Consider the following 25,958-nt stretch of genomic DNA (forward strand, 5'->3'; position numbering starts at 1 on the left):
TTCAGTAACTACAATTGTAGAAACTAGGCCATCAGTGCTAATCGAACATATACTGGTAGAAGCGCTTTATAGTAACTATGTGTAAGAAAACATTTTATAGTTTTGTAGAATTTCGCACAAAGATAATTGAAAGCCATCTGCGATAGACGTCCCTAATTTTCAAGCGACACCTATTGGACTACGCTATTACCAAAGAATAAGGGGATTAAGTAACGTTGTAACGACACCACAGCAGAAAGGGCAAGCAGGTTATATAACAGGGTTCTATCCCGTAATCCGTAAATTGCAAATCGAGTGCCCTAATCAAAAGATCATGCTCGGTCCAAAGAAACGTGCCGGTCACGTAGATTTCTAGAGATACAGCGTCATCCATTACAGAAAATTGTTTTCAGATTTATTAAACAGGCGAAATTCATATTAATGCAATAATACAGTTAAAGAAACATAAAAATTGCAAATTATACAACAAATGTATTGTTATAACAACACAAGAGGCGCGAGTTCGTCCCGTGGTAGAGATCTGGTTTTCTTTATTGGGTTCGAATATTTCCCCAATTTAGTTGTAGGTGTGTTATAAGAAGTACGGTAACTTCTTTAGCTTGGAAGATGTTTAGTAAGGTACTGCTGACTGACTACATTCCCTTTGGCTACTTGTTCAACTTCAGGAATGAATAAATATAACGGTATGGAAAATAAAACCTCTATAGTTTTAAGATATTACTAGATGGCGCTAATAATAATGATGACATAATGATCAATGTAAAATATAGCAAACGTTTCGAAAATAAAAAAATTACAACAATCTGTTAGGAAATTATACAATAGAAGTCAAAATGAATCTACTTATTTTGTACAGCGCTGGATAGTGTTTAACACACACTACAAATTATGTTAGGGTTCGCTGTAATCTCTGAAAGTTACCAGAATTTGATACAGTACTTTGGAAAACAAAACACAAAGTCACTTCATATCTTTCATCCACAGATTATAAATATGTAAGACGTCTTCTTTTACGACAGTTATTGTTATCTTATACATGTAAAAATGTAAACTGCAAAGTCAGCACCATAATTATAACCGCCACTATTTCGTGTTTAGCCTTTTACGCAATGTCACTGTCACGCGTTTAACTTCTTATTTTTCGTTAAAACTAAACTAGTAATACATCTGTCGTAAAACACTACGTAATAGGCTATGGAAGTACCAGTTACAGTAAAGGATCAGTTATTACTATTCAACTTTATATATTTATTATTAAGTTAAGCTCTCGTCTTTCTTCATTTATTTACTTGTTTCTGTGCAGTTTGCCCGGTCACCCAACTACGCAAATCTCAACGTTTTCGAAATAACTTTTGTAACTTATCAGAAATTTCCTTTGTAATATGATGTAGCAAAAATGCTACGAAACAGTTTGTCTAAATATGGGACTTGCTCGTCTGTTGTCAGAAAAAAACGAATAGTGTGTTCTTGATAATTATAGACAAATCCAGTGAATCAAAATAAACGGTAATTTCTGATGTTTTCACTAAGATTCAATCACTGTTGCTCCGGATATTCTTTATATACTATCATAATGGGTTATTTGAGCCTTGCCCACCACGGATCAAACCTGGAATTTTACCGTTACAAGTTTTTCAGATTATTGTTAAAGCGTTGGGTGACATACATATTATAAATTATATTAAATGAATTATTACACTTAGCCTGTGAATGCTTGTGCAATTAGCCATAACATAATTATGTGTTCATGATGACGAGAAACCCACTTGAAGTAAAAATATATTCTCAATACGGCTGGTATGGGTATTAAAACTTTAATTAAAATAAAGTACAGAACAACGTTTCGACCTTCTTAGGTGATCTTTAGGTTAACAGAGTTTGCAGCGTTGTTCTGTACTTTATTTTAATTAAAATCTTAATACCCATACCAGCCGTATTGAGAATATAATGTGTTGCATAATTAAAATATATTGATAAAAGTACACTAATATATAGAACAGAAACTTGCAGTTTGGGAAGTCTTAAAAACAGTAAAACATTCATAATTGTCTAGGTTTATCATTATTTAAATTTTTTTTATCAACCCCAAAACGTCATTTTTGATATATCAAGCCACTTCTCACTACTTATAGCTTTGATTCGAGTCTGTTTTTCGTTCCTTAAATACAGTCGTTAATGTGTTTCTATTTACTTTTTACTAAGGTAATATTTGTTGAGCATCGCTTTCCTGAAAAACAAAAAAAAAGATTCCTTTTTAATACGATTGGTTAGTTCACAGTAAAGGAAAAAGCTACATAATGGGCTACCTGTGCTGTGCCCACCACGGATATCGAAACCTGATTTCTTTAACGTAAAAAGTCTAGAGACTTACCACTATCGTTTCTAGCAGCACAGCGGTAAGTTTGCAGACTTACAACTCTAGAAACCGGGTTTCAATAGCAGTGGTGGGTAGAACACAGACAACTCATTGTGGAGCTTTGTGCTTCACAAGCAAACTTTCTGGCACTGGGTGGGATTTTAATAAGAAAACCGGTTTCGTTATATGATCTTCACTACAATGTTTGTTGTTTTAGGGACTTGAAGCAAATTAACTTCATCTGCAACTTGTAATGTGTTTCGGTCACGAGCACAAACCCCCTATTCAAATATATTGCCAACACCTCACACGAAAAACCACACGGATGGTTAGATAGATAGACAACGAAACACTATTCTAGTCATTTAATTGAACCCGTGAGTTATCCAACGTAATCAGTATTACCAGTAAGATAAAGCTTGTATGCAAGTATTCATAATATATGAAATGCGTCCAAAAGTTATAAAATATTTACATTTGCCTCCACACATTTTTCGTGCTGATTGAGGCACTTCAGACATCTTTACATTTTTAACAAGTTTTACAGAATATCCTACAGAATACAATAGTAAAAACAACACATACATTGTACAGCGTTTTATTTTACGTTTAACAAATAAAATAGCAATTTGACTGATGATACTTGCTAAACATTTACAGCCAAACTAGGCTAATTACGTTCGAGCCTAAGTCGTCCTAACAACAAATACATTTTTAAGAAAGCTTTGCACCTGTCTTTATATTTTGTCATGTTAGTCGTTCTAAGTAACCAGGAGGTTTCTCTTATGTAAGGAATGCGGCATTTATTAGTTTAGGGTTCATTCATATAGCTTAAACTTTCCGACAATGCAAGAAACTCCTTACATGAGAGTTTATTAACACAGACTGTCGGGTAATGACGCGTCAACTTTGGCTTATATATATATATATTGGTGTTAGTTTTTGTAAAATAAACCCCGAAACTAGAACTCAAAGATATAAGAATGGGAGGTTAAATTACATTTTTTTTTCGAAATTGTGTGCGCTCCCTTGTACGTTAATAAGAAATGTCTGTAGTAGAAGATATCTGGTAGTGAATATGCCTGTTGTAACAACTACAAAATGAACTTGTTTGACCACATTTTTAGGGTAACAATTATAACTAATCGGAGGCCAATTTTTAGAAGTTTATTTATATCCCATACTTCATATGTACCGAGTTAATTATTCATGAAATTATCTTGTGACAATCATATCCACAAATCTACAATAATATTTCAGTGACGCCTTAAAACTCTCGTTAATATCGTATACTTTATTTCAAGCAGTTTTATGAATTGGCTTTTTAAAATATCTGCATAAGCTGTAAAAATACTATTACTTTCAAAATAAAATGACAATGAAATCATTAAAAGTTTTTAATGTAACTTAAAGTTCGTGATTTCATTAAAGTCAAACTTGGTAACTTTTTCTCTATACATAATTGCCCTGTTGATCGTAGCCTAGTATCTGACTGTATTTTAGGTCCAAAGTGGTAAATACACTCCACGCTTTCAGTTCTAGATATATTACAAAAGTTATGGTTACTCATGTAACAAAGCCCTTCTGGGTATTCTGATCAGAGAACAATTTTTTTAACAACGATATTTTTAAAGGCGCTGCCAAATAAGCTATACTGGAATGATTTTAGTTTATGAAAAAGAGAAACCAACAACTGGGGTCATTATATCAGATGTGATCGCAGAATGTTGCACACCGTAACAAACACCATCGATCTGATAATACGCTGTCTGACTGACTTCATCAGAATCTCATTTTGAAGCCCATTACATACTTACCGTAAAGATATTTAATCTTATTGGCTTTTTATTGCTTACAAAACAGTTGCTGTTACAGTAATAGTGTGCACAACACACACAAATCAATAACAACTTTGCAAAAAATACCATAAATAAATATAATGTGTTAGAAAGATCTTCAGTTTAAAGATTAAACAGAGGTAGAGCCCCCACTTCTGGTCCTGCACAGTTATCTAAAATGCCAGTGTCTGGAATTAAGGTTTAAGTTCATACAAGTCAGCAGTTTTGCTAGAGTAATTACTAAAAGTGGTGGAATCTGTGATAAAATACTATTTTTTAACTCTAGATATAAGATTTCTAAGCAAAATATTAACTTATTTAGTATACATTTTTGATTCATGAAATCACAGTATTTGAGACTGCATATGAAAAAAATAATGATCTGCCATTTCAATTATCTCTAACCTTCCATTATCCATATGACATTTTATATAGGATTTGAGAAGCTACTGATTAGTTTGTGATCACTGTAAACAATTTAAGATATCCCAGTTACATTCTGATTGAATTTTCAAGATTATAGCTTTGGGAAAAATAACCCAAAAGTGGGTTTTATTGTATACCTTAACAAAAGCTTTAATATTACATGGTTTCACAGCACACTTTAAACCAGAGTTAAGTTTGTACCCCCATGTTTTTGTCCTTTTAAATAAGGTAAGTTTATAAAACATCACAGAAAGTTCTTGAAATCTATAAAATAAAGGCCGAAAGGTGGAGAGTTTTCACACAGAAATTAAAACTTACAAGTCCACAAAAATGAACTTAAGTTAACAAAAAGGTGTATAAATCACCTCCTTCATCGAAAAACATTGAAAAACACAAAGGCCGTGACCAAATAAGTTATTAATATTTATAAAAAATAAAAGTTTATTCTTTGTACAAAGAACTACTTACCACAGTAACACGTAAAAGATAATGGGATGTCATGTTTTAGGTTTGTAAAAAGAAACAGTAGCAAAAATCAATACTGAACATAGTTACAAGCAGGAGCTGAATGCATGCTTTGGAACAGGCTACTTTAAATTTCAGCTAACAAGAACAAACGATTATTTTGTTTAAATTTACAAAAACAACTAAACAATTAATACTAAATTATCATATGCTATTAGTCATTACATTTTTCCAAGTTTACAAAATATAATTCTTATGTGTTTCAATTACCTTCTTTTGACTGATTACTACATAAGAAGGAATGAAGTTACCAGATGTTGGAATTCTATTTTTAATTAAACGAGTAATGTGTAATTATTTTTAATGTTTTTGAAATTAAACTTTTGTACATTAACAGGTTTCCTATTATAATTGGGCATTACACCAAAAGTAAATAAAAAAGTTGTTTTTATTGCATTTACAAAAGAAAAAACAAAACAAAAACACAGAGATTTACAAGCACTTTTTTTTTCCCCCCCATCAGCCACAAAGTTTGAAGTTACTTTATGGGTAACAGTGGTGGGTCCAGACTTTCTATTGGTAACCATCTTGAAGCATCCAAAGCTGCATAAAACTCCTGTTGAATGAACAGAAAATATTACTATGATACATAATAGAATGGATGACTTTAGAAGTAGAGCTGACTTTACTTAAAATGCATGTCTAGCTTACAGAAAAAAAAAATCAAAGCTTTAAGACAATTTATTTTTTATTAGGTCATGAACTTTTCAAAGCACAGTATTATTGTATTTCTCAAGTTTCATGTAGCTAACAGCAAAACGTAATGAAAACAAGTTTTATACACATTATATTTATAATGGTTAAATCTAAAGAAACAATACTGTTAGAGAAACAATGCTCATGAGATTACTGTCATTCTAGTGCCCACACATATCAATTATACCTCATCCTAGTGTCTGCACATTTCAGTTATGTCACCCCAATTCTCAACAACTTAGCTATAACATGTCACCCTAGTGCCAACATAATTTAGTTGTCATCTGCCCACACATTTCAATTATAGTACATCACACCAGTAACTTCACAAGATAGTTATAATACATCACCCTGGTGTAAAAACATTTCAGTTACGTTATCATAGTGCCCATACATTTCAGTTATGTCACTCTAGTGAGTACGTTTCACTTATAATACATCATTCTAGTGCCCAAACAATTTAATTTTAATACATCACCCTAGTGTAAATATTTCAATTACGATGCATCATCCTAGTGACCACATATTTCAGCTATATTTCATATCAGTGAATGACTAGCTCTGAACAGAAATATAATTTATAAAGAATAAAAGTAGAGCAGAAGCTCTAAAACAAATGTTAAAGATATGAAAATCACCTGGAAACTTGAATGCCTCCAAAAAATGGGTTTTTCTTCTCTTAAGAGTTTAAGTTCCTGGAGAAAAGAATTCCACCACTCAAACATGTTCAAGTTCCAGGTTAGTTTTCAATATCTTTTACACTTTTCATCAGATATTAAATTTTATCAATAAAAAAACAAACACGAATGTACTTAAAAAGTGTCACATATATGTGTATAAAATTGTACAATGCTAATAATGTTTAACATATTAAAAAAGTGTAATTAAGTTCTTCCATAGCCAACCTTAAGCATTATTGTACTGAATATTTAATTACTTATATTACTTCTGTGACATACTTTTAAGTCCCATTCACAAAAACCCCGTATTTGTAACTGCTCCAAGGATCAAGTAACTATGTTTAGTGACTTCAAACTAAAGCAGTGAGGATGGCTTAATTTTTTTTGATACACACAATAATATAATTTTTATTGTAAAAAATATTTATGGTTATTTAGCTTTGTAGTTATATTTGGAACTCGTGTTTTCCATATTTTCAGATTTCTTAGACTGTAATAAGAAATGCCTAAACTAATATCAACAGTAAAAATCATATGACCAGATCAAAGCTGAGACTCCCAGTCACATCAATTTCTTATTTATTTGCTTAAACTTTGCCATCTACAGTCCTATAAATTAACATCTTTCATGATTACTCTTGCTGGAGAAATACAAATTAATCCTGTTTATAAATGCAATTCTCGTACGGATTTTACTGCAATAACACGAGTTACTCTATTTCAATTTAAGGTTGGTTTGAGAAAAGAAAAAAAAAAATGCTGTTATAGTGATGCCATCATGTTAGATATTTCATGTTAAAATAGAAATAAAAAACAGTATGATAAACTGAATTAGAACAAAACCGTACCTCATTTCTCTTCATCAGTCTATCATTTAAGTAATCAGTATCCAGAGGAATATCATGTTCTGTAAAATATTTATAAAACAGATAAATTAATCAGCTTCTTTTCATGCATCTAGTTTTCTTCAGAGTTAAGTTTCTGTGATACTTAACAGTTAAACAAACAGCAATATTAACTCTACATTACAAAGCTCTTCCACAAGATTACTTTTAAATATTGCGATATAATTTAGCCGCCCCTGTATTTGTGATTGCCTCAAGGGTTAAGCAACTTCAAACTAAAGTAGTTAGACTGACTTAATTTTTTTTACACACTTAATAATATAAATTTTTATTGTCAAATTTATTTAAGGCTATCTAGCTTTCCAGTTAGATTTGTACTCATGTTTTCCTTACTTAGCTGTTCTACTTAACTGTATAACTAGTAGCTATATTAACACTATATTATACAGTTTTTACCAAACATTAACCTAATGTATGAATTAGACTTTCACAGTGACCAATGAATTTTTGTTTTTCCAAAATCATACTATTACTAGAGAACTTGACATTTAGTAAACACTATCAGAGATGTAGGAACTGTTTTATTTATTTGCATTTTTCAAACAATATGTAATGAAAAGTTTGGTGGATTTGGTTTGTTGTTAATTGAAAAGCTACAGAATGGGCTATCTGCACTGTCCCCACAGTTACCACGGGGTAGAATTTCTTGAAAGGTTCGAGTACATGAGCATAGTTAATCACTAATGTGTAAGTGCCAGATAACAAAGTTCAATCTTTTAAATGTAACAGAACATCACATATGAAATTAAGAAAATGAAATAACTAGTCATGTAATGAAAGCCATGTTTCAATGAATGAAAACTTCTTGAAATGAATAATTTTATTGATGACAAGGTGTTGTGCATAGAACAGTGTTTCAATGTTTGCAATAATTATAACCAGCAGCAACCTACAAAACACTTGCAGCAGTTTTCATGCCCTTCACTTGAATTTTCCTCATTATATCATTTTCACGTGTGCCAAATAAGCTACATGTTTTTTGCACGCATTGTCTTAGATTGATAAATGGTGGTCTATTTGAAGAAGTTTAACGCTTCAGATAAACACAGATAAACTAACATCGGCATAACTTTATTTAATAAAACTACACACAAAGTAAACAATCAAGTAATGGTGTTTATGATAGTGCGAATTAAAGAATTCACTATCACCAAAACTAAATTTATGTTCAATAACCAAAACTACCTACAAATAAATGGTCTAAGTATGGGGAATTCTGTGTCCCCAGTTCTAGCCAACATTTTTGTGATACAGATTGAATGAATCTCAAGCAATCAATTCAGCCTTACACCCATCACCCTACTGGCACAAGTATGTTGATGTTACAATTGCTGGATTTACATATACAGAACATACACTTAGTTTTTCAATCCTGTTAACTTGATACACCCCATCATTAAGTTTAACTGTGAAAAGAAAAAAACTAACAAATAGCATTTCTTAACCTCAAAAATCACTAGAACTGAAACATAATTCAAAACAGAAATCCACAGAAAAACCACCCACACTAAATCATACATTCCCTGGGACTCAGCACATGGAACAAAAGCCCAACATATTAAGAAACCAAATAAACAGCCACAAAACTATGTTCACCCGATAAAATTAACAAGGAAATCAAAAATAAAACAACACCTCATCATCATCAACAAATTTCCTCAAAAAAATAAAAAAATACTGTAGAAAAAATTATACACACACACACCTAGACCAGCAACAAACAAACAAACAATATATTCCAAGATACAACAAACTACAAAACCTAATAGTGCTGCATACCATGTGTTCCCGAAATCAGCAAAAAAATAGCAAACATTTGGAAAAAAACTTAACAAAACACAACATTCCAGTAAAAACCAAATTTGTTCAAAAACAGATACAAAACTAAAGTCCATACTTTGGAGAAACTACACTGACAAACATTACGCCAACATAATTTATAAAATACAATGCAACAACTGTCACGACTTCTATAATGGAGAAACAAGCAGAAAAATGGAAACTAAATTCAATGAACACAAAAAACACCTTCACACATTTTCGAACACTCCAAATCAAACAAACACAACATAACCATAGAAAACACCCAGATATTAAGTAGGGAGACAAATATAAACAAATGCAAAATCAAAGAAGCCCTACTTATACAGCAACTAAAACCAAAATTAAATCAATATAAAGGAACATCTTTATACCTATACTAATTAATAACTTAACATCCACCTGCAATGTGCCCTACAATCTGGTACCCGTTTGTACTCTCGTCCCTAAGACGTTCCGTCAACAGTCACATTAAAACTCTTTCTTAACCTGAAGACGACCTAGGAAGGTTGAAACATTGTTCTCTTCTTGTCAATAAGTGTTAATACCCATACCAGCCATTCTGAGAGACATTCAGTATGAAACAGTTTTACGAGTTGAAAGAAAAAAACTCATAAAAACAAAAGTAAAACCCATACTGATAAAAGAAATAGCTGAAAGATGTTCAGAGCAGTCAATGAAACAATCTGAAGTTTAATTATTGCAAAGTAAAGTAAATTTAAAAACTTAATGAAGGCAAATTTAGTTGAATATGCATAAACATCTGAATGAATGTTCACAAAGTGATGAGCAAATAGTTTTGATCATACTGTGAATAAGTAATTTAGACCAAAACAAGTCGAGAAAGTGCACAGAAATTGTATTCAATGTAATGTTAATTTGTTTTAGGAAATTACAGATGGGCTCTGTTTATGCACAATATTTTGCAAATAAAAAAAACTTAAAAGTTGAAATCAAAGGCAGTCATCTTATGATGACAATGACTTCGTGCCATTCTTTATATAACATAGTCATTACATTAAAAAGTTTCACTAAGCAAAAAACAAGTTGATTCTAAATGGAAGAGCCAGTATGCAATCCAGACTCCTTAGATAAAAGTATTTCTAAGGATATAAGCACAACTTGCACTAATTCAACTTTATAATTCAATTTATTTTGAATGAACATATATAACAAAATAGTTCATTACTTTTTAATGTTGTAAAGCTTACTGAAACATTTTAAAATAATATATTAACCTATTTATCATTACTGACAAACACCCATGACTGATAATTACTAGCACTAATTCAATTTTATGATTCAAATTATTTTGAATGAACAAAATATTTCATTATTTTTTGATAATGTAAAGTATACTGAAAACTTTCTGAAGGATACGATAAGTAATTAGGAAATGTACAGGGTGTGTGAAAATGAATGTTGTGGCTTCATAATATGGTCATTATGTTATTACTATTATAACAAGCATTACATGCATATCCACTCATGTATATACCTATATAGTTTTCTTGAAAGTAGTGTTTTGTGTTGCAGGGTCCTAATGAGTATCGTTAAAGAAAAGGCAACGTCTATTCTGTGGTTAGCTGAGCTGAAGTTAGTCCAACAACAGTTTAGAAGAGAGCACAAGAAAAATCTGGCACATGAAAACAACATACAAAGGTGGTTCAAGACTGTTTACAGGACTTTGAATGCCAGATTCTCCAAACAACATATCAGAAGAAATGGGCCAATTACGTGGCTCCCAAGGAGTCCTGACCTAATGTCTCTTGACTTCTTTCTATGAGGCCACGTAAGGAACATTGTGTATAAAAAAAATTATAGCCAATTTTTGGTTCACTTATTATAAAGCTTTACTAGAGCAATTAAAAGTGTTGTGCCAGAGATTCTTTACTAAGTACAGTCAGAAATTGATTATTTATATAATTTATCCCACACTGCTAATTGTGTATAGATTATTTTGTGTAACACTGCTTTAAAACCTTTTTAAAATATTAGGTTGAGGAATAATTCGTGAGCGTTTTTAAATAATTTCATTCAAGCATTACATGCAAGACTATACAATACTTCAATGCATGAACACATTACACCCAAAACATTTATTATGATACTTTATTTCATGTAATACCTAGGTATATAGTATGCATTGTTTTAAACGAAATTGCAAGTAATTAAATGCGAAAAGCAGATGGTGTCGAAAATGCTCGATTTTGTCCACTTGACATTCCATTTAATGAGCTGAAAATGAAAGCAAAAATTAAAGACATATGAAAATCAAACACACCATCTATTAGAGCAAAAAATTATCTACTAAATGACATGAAATATTTTGCGAAAGCGTTTCATTTATGAAAATATTTTTTTAACTTGAAAAAACGCTCACGAATTATTCCTCAACCCAATAGATAAAACTGTATTTACAAAAGCTCTTGAGGTTGATAAATCAAATAGCAAAAGTTCAATGCACAGTAACTACCTGTTTCTTTCCCAATCTACTTACAAACCTCCACCATTCATTTGTATACAACCCTGTATTATTGTAGTTTACAACTCACCTTCAATAACATTTTCTGAATTTTCATACCCAGTTTCATACTGTTGAAAGAATGAAATAAATATGAAAAATTCACCTTTAAGACACTAAATCACACATATGCTCGTTATTAATAAGGATAATGAATAATAAAAAATAAATAATTATAAATATATTGCACATACTCACTTGAACATACACAAACAAATTAAAGGAAATGTGTACCATTGAAAACACAACCTAACTATTCATGAATTATTCAAGATTCTCATTCAGTACAGTTTAAGTAAACATTTTAAATAGTATTTTACCTAAATTTAAGCAATTTAAACAAAAGACACCAAACATTCAAAGCAACAGTTTGGTACTAATGAATAAACTTAAAATACAACTTGAGATCAAAGATCATATTTTAGCCAAATTGTTAATAAATTCTGGATGCTAGTAATAATTTCACACTAAAAAATAATTGATAAAGAAATGAATATGTTATTTAAGAAAATTTCACACAATATTGAAAACAAAATTTTTAATGACTGAAATGAATATGGACATATAGTAATCAATACAATTTACCTTACACTTTTATTTGATGTAACTTCTTTTGTGAATGACTACCAAACAAAAAGTTCTTTGTTTTGGGTACGTTTTCCACACAGAAGACTTCTCTTTCACATGAACTCACAATATGAGAAGCAACTCTCGATCAGCCTTATTTACATTAAGCTATTTATTCACAACAGTATTTATATTTAAGATGCTTAATGTATGTTCAACCTTAGTTTAGTAAACATTGCACAGAATAGTCCATTAAGTATAAAATTAATTGAAATATAAATATATGCAGATCCAAAACTGCAAATTTTGTTCATGCATACCAGATATGGTTGGTAATGAATACTGTTTATTATTTCATATTCTGAATACAGTGTGATGAAATACAAAATTAAGTCAATCAATAATCAGTGGGAAGATGCTAATCCTTTTTGTTTTGTGACATTACTTTTCCAAATGGTTTTATACATTGTAACAATTTAAGAAAGTTATTAACATAGTTTCCCATTTTAAGTACTAAAGCACTTAAGTTTTTACAAAGAATAAATATACATAATAATAGAATATTTTAGGTTTTACCTCATTATGAGGTATGTACAAAAATGACAAAAAAATGTTTCAAGTTTAGATTAAACCTTCATAAAAAATTTCAAAAATCTGTGAAATATGAAACTTTGTAGAATGGATGGCAGCTGCCTGTTGTGTTGTGGAAACACAAGAGAGGACAACATTTCGAAAGACTTCCTCTTTTTGTCTTCAGGTCAGTGTGTGTGTGTGGGTGTTGTCTGTCTTTTATAGTGTCCTGGTGAATTGTGTAGAGCATGTTATGATTGGTGGATTATCACTGTTTCTGATTGGAAGACTTTCTAAATGTCGTCCTCTACACTTGTGTCTCCACAACAGGCAGTTGCCGTCAATTCTACAAAGTTTCATCATGAATATTCTGCTTAAACAATCTATCAAAGAATCTGTGAAATAATTTAAATAGTTGATAATTTTCTTTCTCATCAAATACAAGTTTTTATTCTTTAAGATCCTTACCTGTTGAGAATAACTCGAATCATAGATAGAACTGTTCTGGTCGTATTCATAACCATAATAGTGCTGTTGATAATTTTGCCAGTTATAGTACCCTTGATAATCATATCCAGAGTATTGGTAATAATTCCTATAATCCTGACCTAGATTACTACCAAATGACCTGTGAGGAAAAGGTTGAAAAATGTAGGTTACTGAAAGGAATAAAGTGAATGTAGTTCAATATCTACAGGCATCCAATAGATAACCTGCAACTTTAGTTAACTTACTAAACCTAATAATAGTCATTAGCATTATCATGACATAATACTGAGCCTGTACACTGCAAAGTTAAATTACAAGAAATATTAGCTGATTTACTGATTAAACCTCATACTAAATTAGTAACAAGCCAAAAACTGTGATAAACCATAATATAAAATATTTTACATGTATTAAACAGAATATTAATAATTAGCAGTCTTAGGATGTAATCAAGTCCTGTATATTACAAAAGTGTAATAAATCATCATAAAATATTTGATATGGATTATACAAAATATTACTGATTAGCAGTCTTAGGATGTACTTACTTCCTGCAAGCTACAAAAATATGATAAATCATCACAAAATTGTTAGTTAACTAAATAAAGCCAGTGTTAACTATTACTTTAGGTTTTTGATGCAATTCAGTTTCAGTAAATTAGGGTTAACTATAACAATATGTTAAAATATTTTGTAATATTTAAAAATGAACTTAATACATAAGTTAAATAATACCACATTCTTATACATAACATATAACAATATGTTAAAATAATTTGTAATATTTAAAAATGAACTTAATACATAAGTTAAATAATACCACATTCTTATATATTTCTTAGGTCCATATCATCAAACCTTTTTCTTGAGTGCAAATTATTAAAATAAAACAAATATCTCATTGATACAACAATTAAACAATTTAATAACAAATTATATAAACTTTAAATAAACAAAGGGAAAAGTTTTGAAAAACAAACTTTCTGTTTACACATCACAACTTTGTACAGGTGTGGAATAGCTTGGCTAAGATGAATCATATCTTTAACATGCAAGCTATGCTTTGTAAATGCAACAACAAGATGTTTTAGAGCAATGGGATAACCTTCACTTAAGATTTTCCATGATAATCTTTTTTTTTAGCTCCAATCTATAGAAGCTGTTTAATAACGATGATAATAATAAATATTACGTCTCAATGTGGATTTATGTGAAGACATCAAAAGACTGACATGCAATGAAGAAATTATTTCAGGCCTAGAGAATATGGTTCTCAAACACTCTCAAGCTTTTAGAGTTGTATACACAGCAGTGATTGCAAGTTCACTTGATTTATATTTCCATTACATAAACATATATATACTTTATTTCTTTTTATAAATATGCACAAAGATAATCCAGCAATGGTACAATATCAATTATTGATTTCTACCAACAGAGCATAATTTGTAATTACAAACACAATCAATAATACAGTGTTTTCATAAATGTAATAGGTAAGTGAGGTAATTTGATTGATGAACATGATTTGCTTGTGTATAAGCTTAAATTCTTTTCACTACTGTGAAAACACTAATTTATGTGCATAACTGAATAAGTATATCTCCCCCTTTCTTTTTCTCAGGGTTGAACTGATAAAAATTTTGGAAGAAACTCTAGTATACCAAATTAAATATTGTGTAGTTAATTTTAGATGATTTCATTCCTGATTTAGTTCTTAAAAGGTTCAGTTACCAAAAAGATAGCATTTTCCTAAATTAAAAATGTATTTCCAATAATACATCCAATGATACTCCTAAGGCTATTCCTCAACCTCCAAGGTTTTACAATCTTGTTCATTTAAGCAATGGTCTGATTTTTGTTCAGTTGCTTGTCTTTTATACCCCAATCAGTTGCCCTTGATATACTCTCCACCTATGTAAATGTACCCTCTTTCCTGGTACTGTATATATATGCATCTCATTCTGATAATTTTATAACATTTTAGAGAAAGACACCATCCCAGTCTCTAACAACTTCTCTTGGTGGGAAGAAATGACAGGAGAGTGTTAGGAGTGGTAAGTATCACTGAAAATACATTTTCTATTTAGGAAAATGTTAACTTCCAAAACATATATACCATCCAATGTTACTTGCAACTAGAATCCCAAACTAGGAAGATGGAGGGGTAAGTGAGGACATTATCTATACAGAAAATTTCTGAACAGATCAGGGGTGTACCAAGATAAGAGTGGTATCTGAATGGAGAAATTGCGACATCCAGAACTGTTATGCTCTTCATCCAGAAATTAGTTCCTGTATCAATTGTAGAATAGTACATGAGTAATTATAACTATAGGCCAGCCTCAACCAGACAGATGACGTTTCTACAACCCAAGGTTGGAATTAAGGTGTCTTGGTCCCTAATTCCCACACTGGTAGTTGGGGCAATTGGACTGCAACATTATATATATATATATATATATATTTGACTGGATTCCAACCTGTAGCCAGAGTGATTAGTTCAAAACTACTGCAATCACAACGAGTAGGTAGACAATACCAAAGTGGATAAACCTTCTCCACCTGAGAATTCAGTAAAGCAACACTACAGACTCACGATGGCTCCCAACTTTGCCCTCTTCCTACCAAAAGTGGAGGAAAACTTTTTCTGGGGAAAAAGCCTCCGTATACCACCCCATTGGCAGGAAACTGGATGTAGTAAGAACTCCCTATCACCAGTAGTATAATCTAAGGGGGGGAAGAGGATGCACACTGGGGGTTCTTAAGGAACAGTGTTGTGGAAACACTGCAAAAGCTAAATCAAGTTCCCTAAATTTATAAAACCAAACTGATCCAATTTATTCATTCCAATGACTAGCACTATTCCTTTCAGCTTAACTCATGATAGTCTATTAGTGGTAGTCCAGCATAATGTGGTCATACTATCTGGTGAGTTCTAGATGGTCTTATGGAACACCTCATTTCTAAATAGCCTGTTACAACTGGTAGTAAGAACAGTTAAACTGGTTGGTAGTGCAGAACTGAACTGATAAAAGCACACCTATCTGAACAACACTCATCACAGATTAGAGTCTACTGAGAGAGAGAGAGAAAAAAAGAGGAGAGGTAAGGAATCATGGAAAGTAAAGAGACATAAGGAGAAAAAAATATTCACTTGTCCTTATAATCTAATAAATCCTGTCAAAATGACCATAGTGGGTAGTCAAAAACCCAACAAAGAAGAAAATACAGACCATGTAAAGAATGCAAAAGAAAAGTATTGGGAGAAAGCTATGTACGTGCCCACAGAATGTCCTTCAGTGGGTAATTCAAATAGCAATCAAAGACATAGAAGTGTAACAAAACTGATGAGATACAGCTCTCAAAAGTTTTCTTTCCTGTAAAGAAGTTACAGAAGAAGCAATATAAATCAATTTGCAAAGCTTTCTGGTCATAATGATTGGATATAAATCTTAGGAAAATGAAGATTGGTTGGTTGGTTTGGTGTTTTATGGTACAAAGCAACTAGGCTATCTGCAAACATCTGGTTAAAAGTTAAAATTAAAGTAAAATTCACAAAAGGAAATTAATGTAAAACAAAACAGTTAAAAACATAAACAGCATTAAACCAATTTTTCCATTTAGTCTACAGCAGTAAGAGAAAAACTACAGTTATACAAGTTGTAAAGGACTTTCTGCAGCATAATTGAAATTATCATAACTCACCAGGAAGAATAACAGGTAAGTTCAAATACCACTATTAGTCACCTGAAGTTGGCCTTTCAGTCCTGGTTTCAAGTTATTTGACATTATAGCCATTTTCAGAAAGTAAGGTAATAAAAGTTTTAAAAGACTTGGAGCAAAATTTTAATTATAATTCACCAGGAAGACTAACTGGTAGTTCAAACAGCAGTGTTAGTCACCTGAAATTGGCCTTTCTAGTCTTGGTTTTCGAGTTATTTGACGCTATGGCCAATCTCTAATTTAAAGTCAAACTAGATGTGTGTGTGTGTGTTTTTCTTAGCAAAGCCACATCAAGCATTCTGCTGAGATCACCAAGGGGAATTGAACCCCTGATTTTAGCATTGTAAATCTGTAGATTTACCACTGTATTAGCAGGGGGCACGAACTAGATGTACTTTGATTCTTAAAAGGGAATCACATTTAAAAATGGTCAAATGTATAAATTAAAAAACTTAAATAGCATTAAAAAGATTAATGGCCTTTAAAAAACTAAAAACATTTCCAAGGTAGACAGTGTCACCATCACCAATAACACTGTCTGACGTTACTGATAAACAATGGGACAGAACATGTTTAAAATGGTGCAGTTGTTGAGAGTCATAATAATGGCAAGACAATAAAATGTGGCTCATTGTGACCTGAGTGTTACAGAGACAAAACATTGGTGCATCAGTTCTAAATAAAAGAAAACGAGTTAAAAAACTGTGAGCAATGCATAGTCTAATTAGAACAACTTCCTCTTTCCAATCTTTACGATAGCAAGATGGCTAATGTCCAATAGAGGGATTTATTTGGAAAAGCTTGTTTTCACATTGCTCACTCCAAGCCGTATGCCAACTAGTATGGAGCCCAGCCTTGAATACAGGACCATAGTCCATGTATGGAACAGGCACAGCAGTGATAGTGCCAGAGCAGACAGATGCAGCTGCAGTGTCGGGGAGCTCATTCCTGTTAATACCAACATGGCTCTATATCCAGAAAAATTGGATAGAAGTAGATGATAAAGAAAAATTGGCCAACCGGTTTTGAATATCGGCAAGAACAGGGTGGGAACTTATGTGAAGCAATTCCAGGACCAGTAGAGAACTAAGCGAGTCAATGTAAATAGTGCAATTTGAGTACTGCTTCGCTTCTATGTGATTCAGGGCAAGAAAAATGGTGTAAAGTTCAGCAGCAAACACAGAAGCTGTAGAGGGGATTCTGTGTGCAACCACCAAACCACAACAAACCATGGCAGAGCCCACACAGTCACCTGATTTCAAACCATCTGTATAAATAGGAATGGAAGGATGGTTCAAAAGATGTTCAGTAAATAACAGACAGTATTTCCAATTGGGAATGTCTGCTTTTCTCAGATGACTTAAAGACAGGCCATATTTGGGGACTGTAAGAAGCCATGGTGGGATGGGCTGACCAGTGGATATAGCAATGATAAATGGCAATTGTGGGTCTATGGACAGAATTAGACACATAGAAGGCAACTTTAGAAGTTAAACCCCACTGTTGTGTGATTGACTGCATAACTTTCATGCATGAACTTTGAGCTGGGAAAAATTTGAGTGAAGAATGTTAGATCGAGGATGCCTCAAATGAAACAGTCAAAGCAGAAGATGCAGAGGTGTATCTGTTTGAAGATACTGTAGAAGAGGAAACCATGGTTGGGCTGACCAATCAATGGATACCAACAGCTCTTAAGTAGAGAGTCAAATCATAGCTAGAACTGTGTGTAACAGACAAACTGGAGTAAAGGTGCAATCTATCATATCTTGACTTAATGCATCCATCAACAAAGCCTGAAGATGAGGTACCAGAGATAAAAAATGCCTGTAGTTTAGAGTTTAAATGAATGTCAAATGTGTTGATCATTGGAGTCTGAACTGAAAGAAAATCCACTAGAAAACCTCCCAATAGGGCATTTATTTGGTTTGGAGAGTTTGATAGGCTGAGACAGGTGATCTGTTAGGAAATGAATCATCTGTGTTTAAAAGAGTTTTATTGCCTATTCCATAGCCTGGAGCCAGATGGGAGCTGGCTGAGCTCAGCTTAAAATATTTTGAAAAAAATACTCAAATGGAGCATATTGTAATTTAACAAGAGACTGGATTTCTCCTCTGATAAGAAAGTCAGCCTTGGTAGCTTCTGAAAGGAGAATCTGGGTGTGTTGTTCCAGCAACTGATAAGATGGTGTCAGAAGTAACCAGTTGTCTATATAGTGAAGTATACACAGACTCAAAGTACGAAGATGACAGGAAAAACTCATACAACTCTGCAGAAGACATATGGTACAAACGCTAGGCCAAAGAGCAGATCCCTGCAGAACCTGACCCCTTTGAGATGATGGCAGGATTATTCCACTATTACAATGTGGAGATATGCATCAGCAACATTAAATTTGGTCATCCATAGACCTGACGAAGAATGCTAAAATAAGTTGAGATGAGGAAGATGAATGATTGGCTAGCAATCTCCCATGTTCTTGTGGACAATAAATAAATGTGAATAAAATCCTGGAAGAACAGGATTGACTCTCTCTACCACCCCCTTGACCAATAACTCTTTGATAGCCTTGGAACAATGATCCATACTTCATGGATATGCTGGGAATGGAAATACCACAGGTTGGGAGGATAATTAAGGTGGAAAAGTTAAAAGAATGATCAACCTCAATGTCAGAACCCGAAGTGCCAATAGATCTGTGAAGGAATTCTAGGTGCCCTTCAATTGTTGTAACCCGACTCCCACAGATCCCACCCACATAGAATAGTCACCAACACCATTAGCAACAGTGTGCCTGAATGGAGAAGCATTGAAACTAAGGATGGAAACTACTTAGAGTATCAACAGATTGAGGAACAGAAGCCAGGGTCAGAACACAAAACGAATAGTGATGCAATGGCATCCAACAGGAGCCAAAGAAAGTATACAGTCTAACAACAACAAGGATGAAAGCAAAGGGGTGATGTCAATTTATAATTCCAATACTTCTGGGGTAAAGGAGAGGAGCTTCACATAACTCATAAAGGGCTATAGCAAGTAGACAAACCCCCTCCAAGAAGGCATCTCTACCCAATAAATCTTCACAACATACAAACTAGGAAAGCTGATAATCTTACTAAGATATAAGCAGCAAAAGACCCAAGTCACCCTCAAATTGATGTGGAGATCACTGACAGGCTTCCAAGAAAATTTGTTGGAGGGATGGCAGAGTGAGGGTCAAACAAATAGAAGATGTGTTGTGTTTTCTTATAGCAAAGCCACATCAGGCTATCTGCTGAGCCCACCGAGGGGAATCGAACCCCTGATTTTAGCATTGTAAATCCGAAGATATACTACTTCACTAGCAGGGGGCTCACAAATAGAAGAAAATGCAATATATTCAAAATGATCATGAAGTCCAGTCTGGAATCCCACATATACAAAAGTGGATCTAGTCTGTGGAATCTAAATATACATCCACCTACTGGTGGCAAGCAAAAGCATGTTACTCTGACAAATGAGGAGGACAAGGTATATCTATCCTGTCATGTAACAAATTAGTAAATCTCCTGCATAAACAGCAATATCAGCTGAAAGAGGAAAAACTAATTAGTCACCCTTATATCTTTCAGCTATCAAGGAAGGATAAGATTCAAAGGCAACTGGAGAAATCCCCCAAACCTCACAAACTTGATGGACAAACTGATGAAATGGAACAGATGTGGCTGATCCAAATTGACTTTGTGAGAAACCAACCTAGTAAACAAAAGCACTGTAAAAAGAGTGCAAATATTCTCCAGACTCTCTTAAATCACTGACAAAAGCAGCCTCAAACCTCCTCACATAGAGGGACAGATCCTGGACCAAATATACATCTCCATCTCACAATGAATAAGATCACGAACAGCCTAAAGTTTTTAGTTGCAAGACTTCACATCTCAGATTTTAGACAAATGGTTTGTTTGTTTCATGTTAACTACAAAGCTGTACAAAGGGCTATGCATACTATGCCTAGATTTTAGAATTGTAAGTCCTCAAGCTTACAAATGAGACAAGAGGAGGGATTAGACATACAAACATCAATCTAGAAGAAATAAAGCCTTACCTTCTGGGAGTGGCTATGCTGACTCTGATAGGCTTGGAGCCAACAATGGCTGCATTCTGCATCTCCACTAATGCAGCTTGATATTCAGATTCCAGCATAAATCGAACAAATCCATAACCTTTGCTGATTCCTCCTTGATCAAGCACAACTAAAGAAATTCAATTAATTAAGCTTACAATGAATAAAGAATTATAAAAATGATCCCTTACAGCATTATGGTTTCACTTACAAATAAGTATTTAAACTTTGCAGAACAAAATTGAGCTGAAAATAATCTCTCTATATAAACATTTTCTCATTTAATAGTATGCTAGTACAAAAACTCTTGATGAACTTAAACTCAAAGACAGCACACTTCTGAAAAGACACTTTGTAGCATTCGTGTCAAATACAGTATCATGTATAGCTTAGCTTAGCAACTGGTTCATTCCAACAGTATTTACTATAATGCACTAGCCTTAAACAATTTTATGCTAAGGCCATTCATAGTATTTAATGAATTATAATTATTCCTTTATAAAAATGTATCAATAATCGATATCTCATTCAGTATTTATCTACTATCTTAAGCAACAGAATAATAATACTTGAATTCCTAAATTTTAACTTTAAACATAAGCTTTAAAACACTTCACTAACCTGTTTGAGACATTAGATTTAATACCCATATCAAAATAATTTAATATAAATATTGTGTATTGTCAATAATGCTGACTTCATTTTTATCACATCTTATGACAGGACTAAAACTATTTTCCCTTTGCACATGACTGTATTACAAGGAACAAACTACAAACAGAACAATTAGTAAAACGTCATAATTTACTTTTTATCAATTTTATTTCAATCTCAGCTGAGACCAAAAATGATGCTCAAGGTTTGAACTGATAAATGAAAAATGTAATAAATTAAGGTATGAAAGTTTTTAACCACTAATATACAAGTGACATTTAAGAATTTTTTTTAAAAAACATGAATGAATGCATTGTGATGTGTTGTGAACAAGTCAAGTAAATCAGTATAATCATTGCTACGCACCCACATAATGACTGATGTGGCTCCCTCTATACTGTACCACCTCACTATCACTTCAAGTTTGAGTAAAAACAAAGTTTACAACAGAGAGGAAGGGTGAAAAATGAGAGCAAAAATTGTCCATTCAATTTTGATCAAAGACTACATATTGATGCAGAACTCCAATCAACATCAAGCACACACAATAAATGGAGAACCTTGCAGATACCTCACATGATGTGAAATATGCAGGGGTTACCCCGAAAAATTGACAGTATATCTGTATTAGAAGTTGATGGTAAACAAATGGCATAAAACAGTATCCCATCCCAGAAAATCCCAAAAGCATAAAATTCACATGTGAAGAGAAACAGCTGAAGATGGCAAATGTCCCAACACACAGAGGAGATGAGGAAGAAATATCCCATTAAAATGTCCCAGATATAGGTGGAGTAAGGTGGACATTTCCTGTAGAAGTTAGTAGTGTAAGAAGCTGGAAAACTAAGTGAAGATAAAAATAACAGGATTAACAGAGACTACACTAACATAGGATATAGAGATTCTAAGTACATAAAATCAAGAATAAAATCTGCCTGATGGTAAGCTTAGGCAAAATGAACCAAAGCCTGTGAAGGACAAGGCATGCAAATACCCTTACCCAAGACAGAGACAAAAATGTTCATCAAGAAACAATGCATGGAGAAAGATGGGAAATTATACTGTGAAATGCATCTAAAAAAAAAAGGCAAGGTATGGCCTAAATGATACTGCAGTAGGAGCCTAGGGAGGTTCATAATAATGTAGAATACTGACAAAATCTAAGTTAAAAGTTGCAGGAGAAAGGCAAGCAGTATTGGGAGAAAGTAGGGAAGACCTTGGCCCCAAGAATTCTCCAAAAACTAAAATAATTGTTGGAAGTATAAATTATAATGAAATGTTATGAAAATGAAATAATATAATGTAAACTCAAATAACTGTGTAGTAAAACAACTATAAGTTATAAATAACCATGTGTTGAAGAAAACAAGATATTTACCTAATTACTGATTTACCTACAAGTTTTTTGTTTTGTTTTTAATTTTGTGCAAAGCTACTCAAGGGCTATCTGCACTAGCCGTCCTTAATTTAGCAGTGTAAGACTAGAGGGAAGGCAGCTAGTCATCACCACCCACCGCCAACTCTTAGGCTACTCTTTTACCAACAAATAGTGGGATTCACCATCACATTATAAAGCCCCCACGGCTGGAAGAGCAAGCATGTTTGGTGCGACCGGGATTCAAACCCGTGACCCTTGGATTACGAGTCAAATGCCTTAACACGCTTGGCCATGCCAGGCCTCGTATGTATTGACAACATATATTTATATATATGAGATGTGGTGTGTTGATTTGGTTGGTTGGTTGCTGTTTATTGGCACAAAGCAACTAGTTTATCTAAACCAAACAACAGGTAAAAAAAATAAAACTAAAATTATTGTAAAAAGAAATTAAATTAAAATAAGAAAACAAATTGCCAAATTTTCAATAAAAACTTAAATAGAATTAAAAAGGCCAATGGCCCTTACAATTTAAAAACACAGGTAAAGTGGACAGTGTCACCATTGCCAATAACACTGTCCAATGTCAGGAGTAAGCTCATGGTACAAACATGTGTAAAATGGTGCTGTTGTTCAGTCATAACAACGGCATGACAGTAAAATGTGACTTGTGTAACACAAAGGCCACACATTGGTACATCAGTTACAGATTAATGAAAATTATTAATTAAAAAACTGCAACCAATGCTTAGTCTAACCAAGACACTTTCCTCCTTATGATCCTTATGGAAACAAGATGACCAAAGAGCAACAAGTCAGCTGCCGACTGGCAAGAAGCCAAGCCTTTAATACAGGACCACAGCTCATATATGGAAGAGACATGGCAGTGATAGCACCAGAGCAGACAGACATAACTGTGTATCAGTGAGCTTGTTCCCCCAAATACCAATGTGGTCTGGTATCCAGAAAAACTGGATTTAAATGAAAGATAGAAATATGGACCAGTTGATTTTACCTGTCAATGAGAACAAAGTGAGAACCCGTGTGAAACGATTCCAGGGCTAGTAGAGAGCTAAGCAAGTTGGTATAAATAGTACAATTCAAGTGCTGTTTAGCTTCTACATGATCCAAGGTAAGAGAAATGGCTCACCAATTGGCAATGAATACAGAAACTGTAGAGGAGATCCTGAGTGCAACCACCGAACCACAACAAACCATGGCAGAGCCCATATAGTCACCTGATTTAGAACCATTCGCATAAATGGAAATGGAAGGATGGTTCGAAAGATGTTCAGCAAATTGAAGGCAAAACTCCTAATCTAGAGCTTTTGTCTTCCTGAGGTGACTCAAAGAAAGGTCACAAGTGGGGATGGTAATAACCTATGGTGAGATGAACTGATCAGTGGAGACAGCAATGTCATCCAAGGATAGACCCAATGTAATCAGCTGTGTCTGGACATGAAGGCCAAAGGGAACAATGACAGACTGTCTATTCTGTAAAAGCATAGCTCAATGAAGAAGAGACACAACTACAGGTTGAATGCTGAGGTAAGAATCAAAGTTTCGAAGCATGGAGTAAAGAAACCTGCATGTAACAGAGGTAAAGAGGAGATTTGTGAGACTTGGTGTACAAACACTGGACTGAAGAAGTGTAGAAAGCCCCTGTGTACAGCCCAAGTCCTAGATCGTGAATGGGGTCCAATATCTTCAAAGACGAAGATTGTGGAAGAATCACAGATCACAGACTCATGCTCCAGTTTGGATAGAATGAGGGCCTGATAGATCTTTAGCACAGAATATTGATCTACTCCCAAAGAGATGGAAGGTAGGATGCAGAGGATGTTTAGTGCTCTTGTATACTTGACATGTGGCTGCTTGATATGTGTAATGAAGGTCACCTTACAGTCAAAGATAAGCCCCAATAACTTTGCATCAGGGACCACAGGAAGAACAACGTCACTGAGACATAGCTCCATATCAGGGTGAATACCCTGTTGGTGGAAAAAGTGCATGCAAATGGTTTTAGAAAAAGAAGTTGTAAAACCATTTGCTGTGATCCACTTCAGTAAAAGATTGAGTGCAGCCTGAAGCTGCCTCTCAATAAACCTCATGCTTCATGACTGACACAAGATGTGGAAGTGGTCGACATAGAGTCTGCTTGTAGCAGTAAGAGGAAGTAGCCCAGTAATGGCATTATTCTTCACACTGAAAAGTGTGACACTCAGGACACAGGTCTGAGGGACTCAAAGTTCCTATGGGAAAGAACAGGAAAGTGTCAAACCCATGCAGACTTTGAATTACCTGTTTATTAAAAAGTTCTGTATAAAAGTCGTTAAATGGTTACATAACAATGCAAAGTGCCATACCTCCTCATTATATCACAAACCTTCTCAAATTCAGAGAACACAGAAATAAGACTTTAACACTTGAGAAAGGTTTCTCTGATCAATGTTTCAAGTTGAATCAAATGGTCCACGGTGGTGTGTTGTTGTCAAAACCCACACTGGGAGGGCAAGAGGAGGTTGTTTGATTCAAAGAACAAAACAATATGAGCATTACCCATCCTCTCTAAAGTCATAGAGACAGCTTGTCAAAGTAATTGAATGATAGTTTTAAGGAATTTTTAGGATCCTTCCCACACTTAGAAAAAGGAGGGACAATAGCCCTAACAAAAAAAGTATTCTCCTGCCAGATCTGGTTAAAA

At 33.5% G+C, this 25,958-nt stretch overlaps 1 protein-coding gene across 1 annotated transcript in view; it reads right to left on the minus strand.

Annotated features, from left to right (window-relative positions):
• Positions 1-5,515: 5,515 nt before the first annotated feature.
• Secp43 (tRNA Selenocysteine associated protein) overlaps positions 5,516-25,958 on the minus strand; it is a 52,485-nt gene continuing 32,042 nt past the window's right edge. The window contains exons 6-10 of the mRNA XM_076511914.1: positions 21,205-21,352; positions 13,377-13,536; positions 11,803-11,842; positions 7,370-7,428; positions 5,516-5,701 (exon numbers count right to left, since the gene is read on the minus strand). Of these exons, the coding sequence (XP_076368029.1) occupies positions 5,624-5,701; positions 7,370-7,428; positions 11,803-11,842; positions 13,377-13,536; positions 21,205-21,352 (485 nt within the window). The 3' untranslated portion in view covers positions 5,516-5,623. The remainder of the gene's footprint in view (positions 5,702-7,369; positions 7,429-11,802; positions 11,843-13,376; positions 13,537-21,204; positions 21,353-25,958) is intronic.

The sequence above is a fragment of the Tachypleus tridentatus genome, chromosome 7, assembly GCF_004210375.1.
Source record: "Tachypleus tridentatus isolate NWPU-2018 chromosome 7, ASM421037v1, whole genome shotgun sequence".
Classification (NCBI taxonomy): domain Eukaryota; kingdom Metazoa; phylum Arthropoda; class Merostomata; order Xiphosura; family Limulidae; genus Tachypleus; species Tachypleus tridentatus.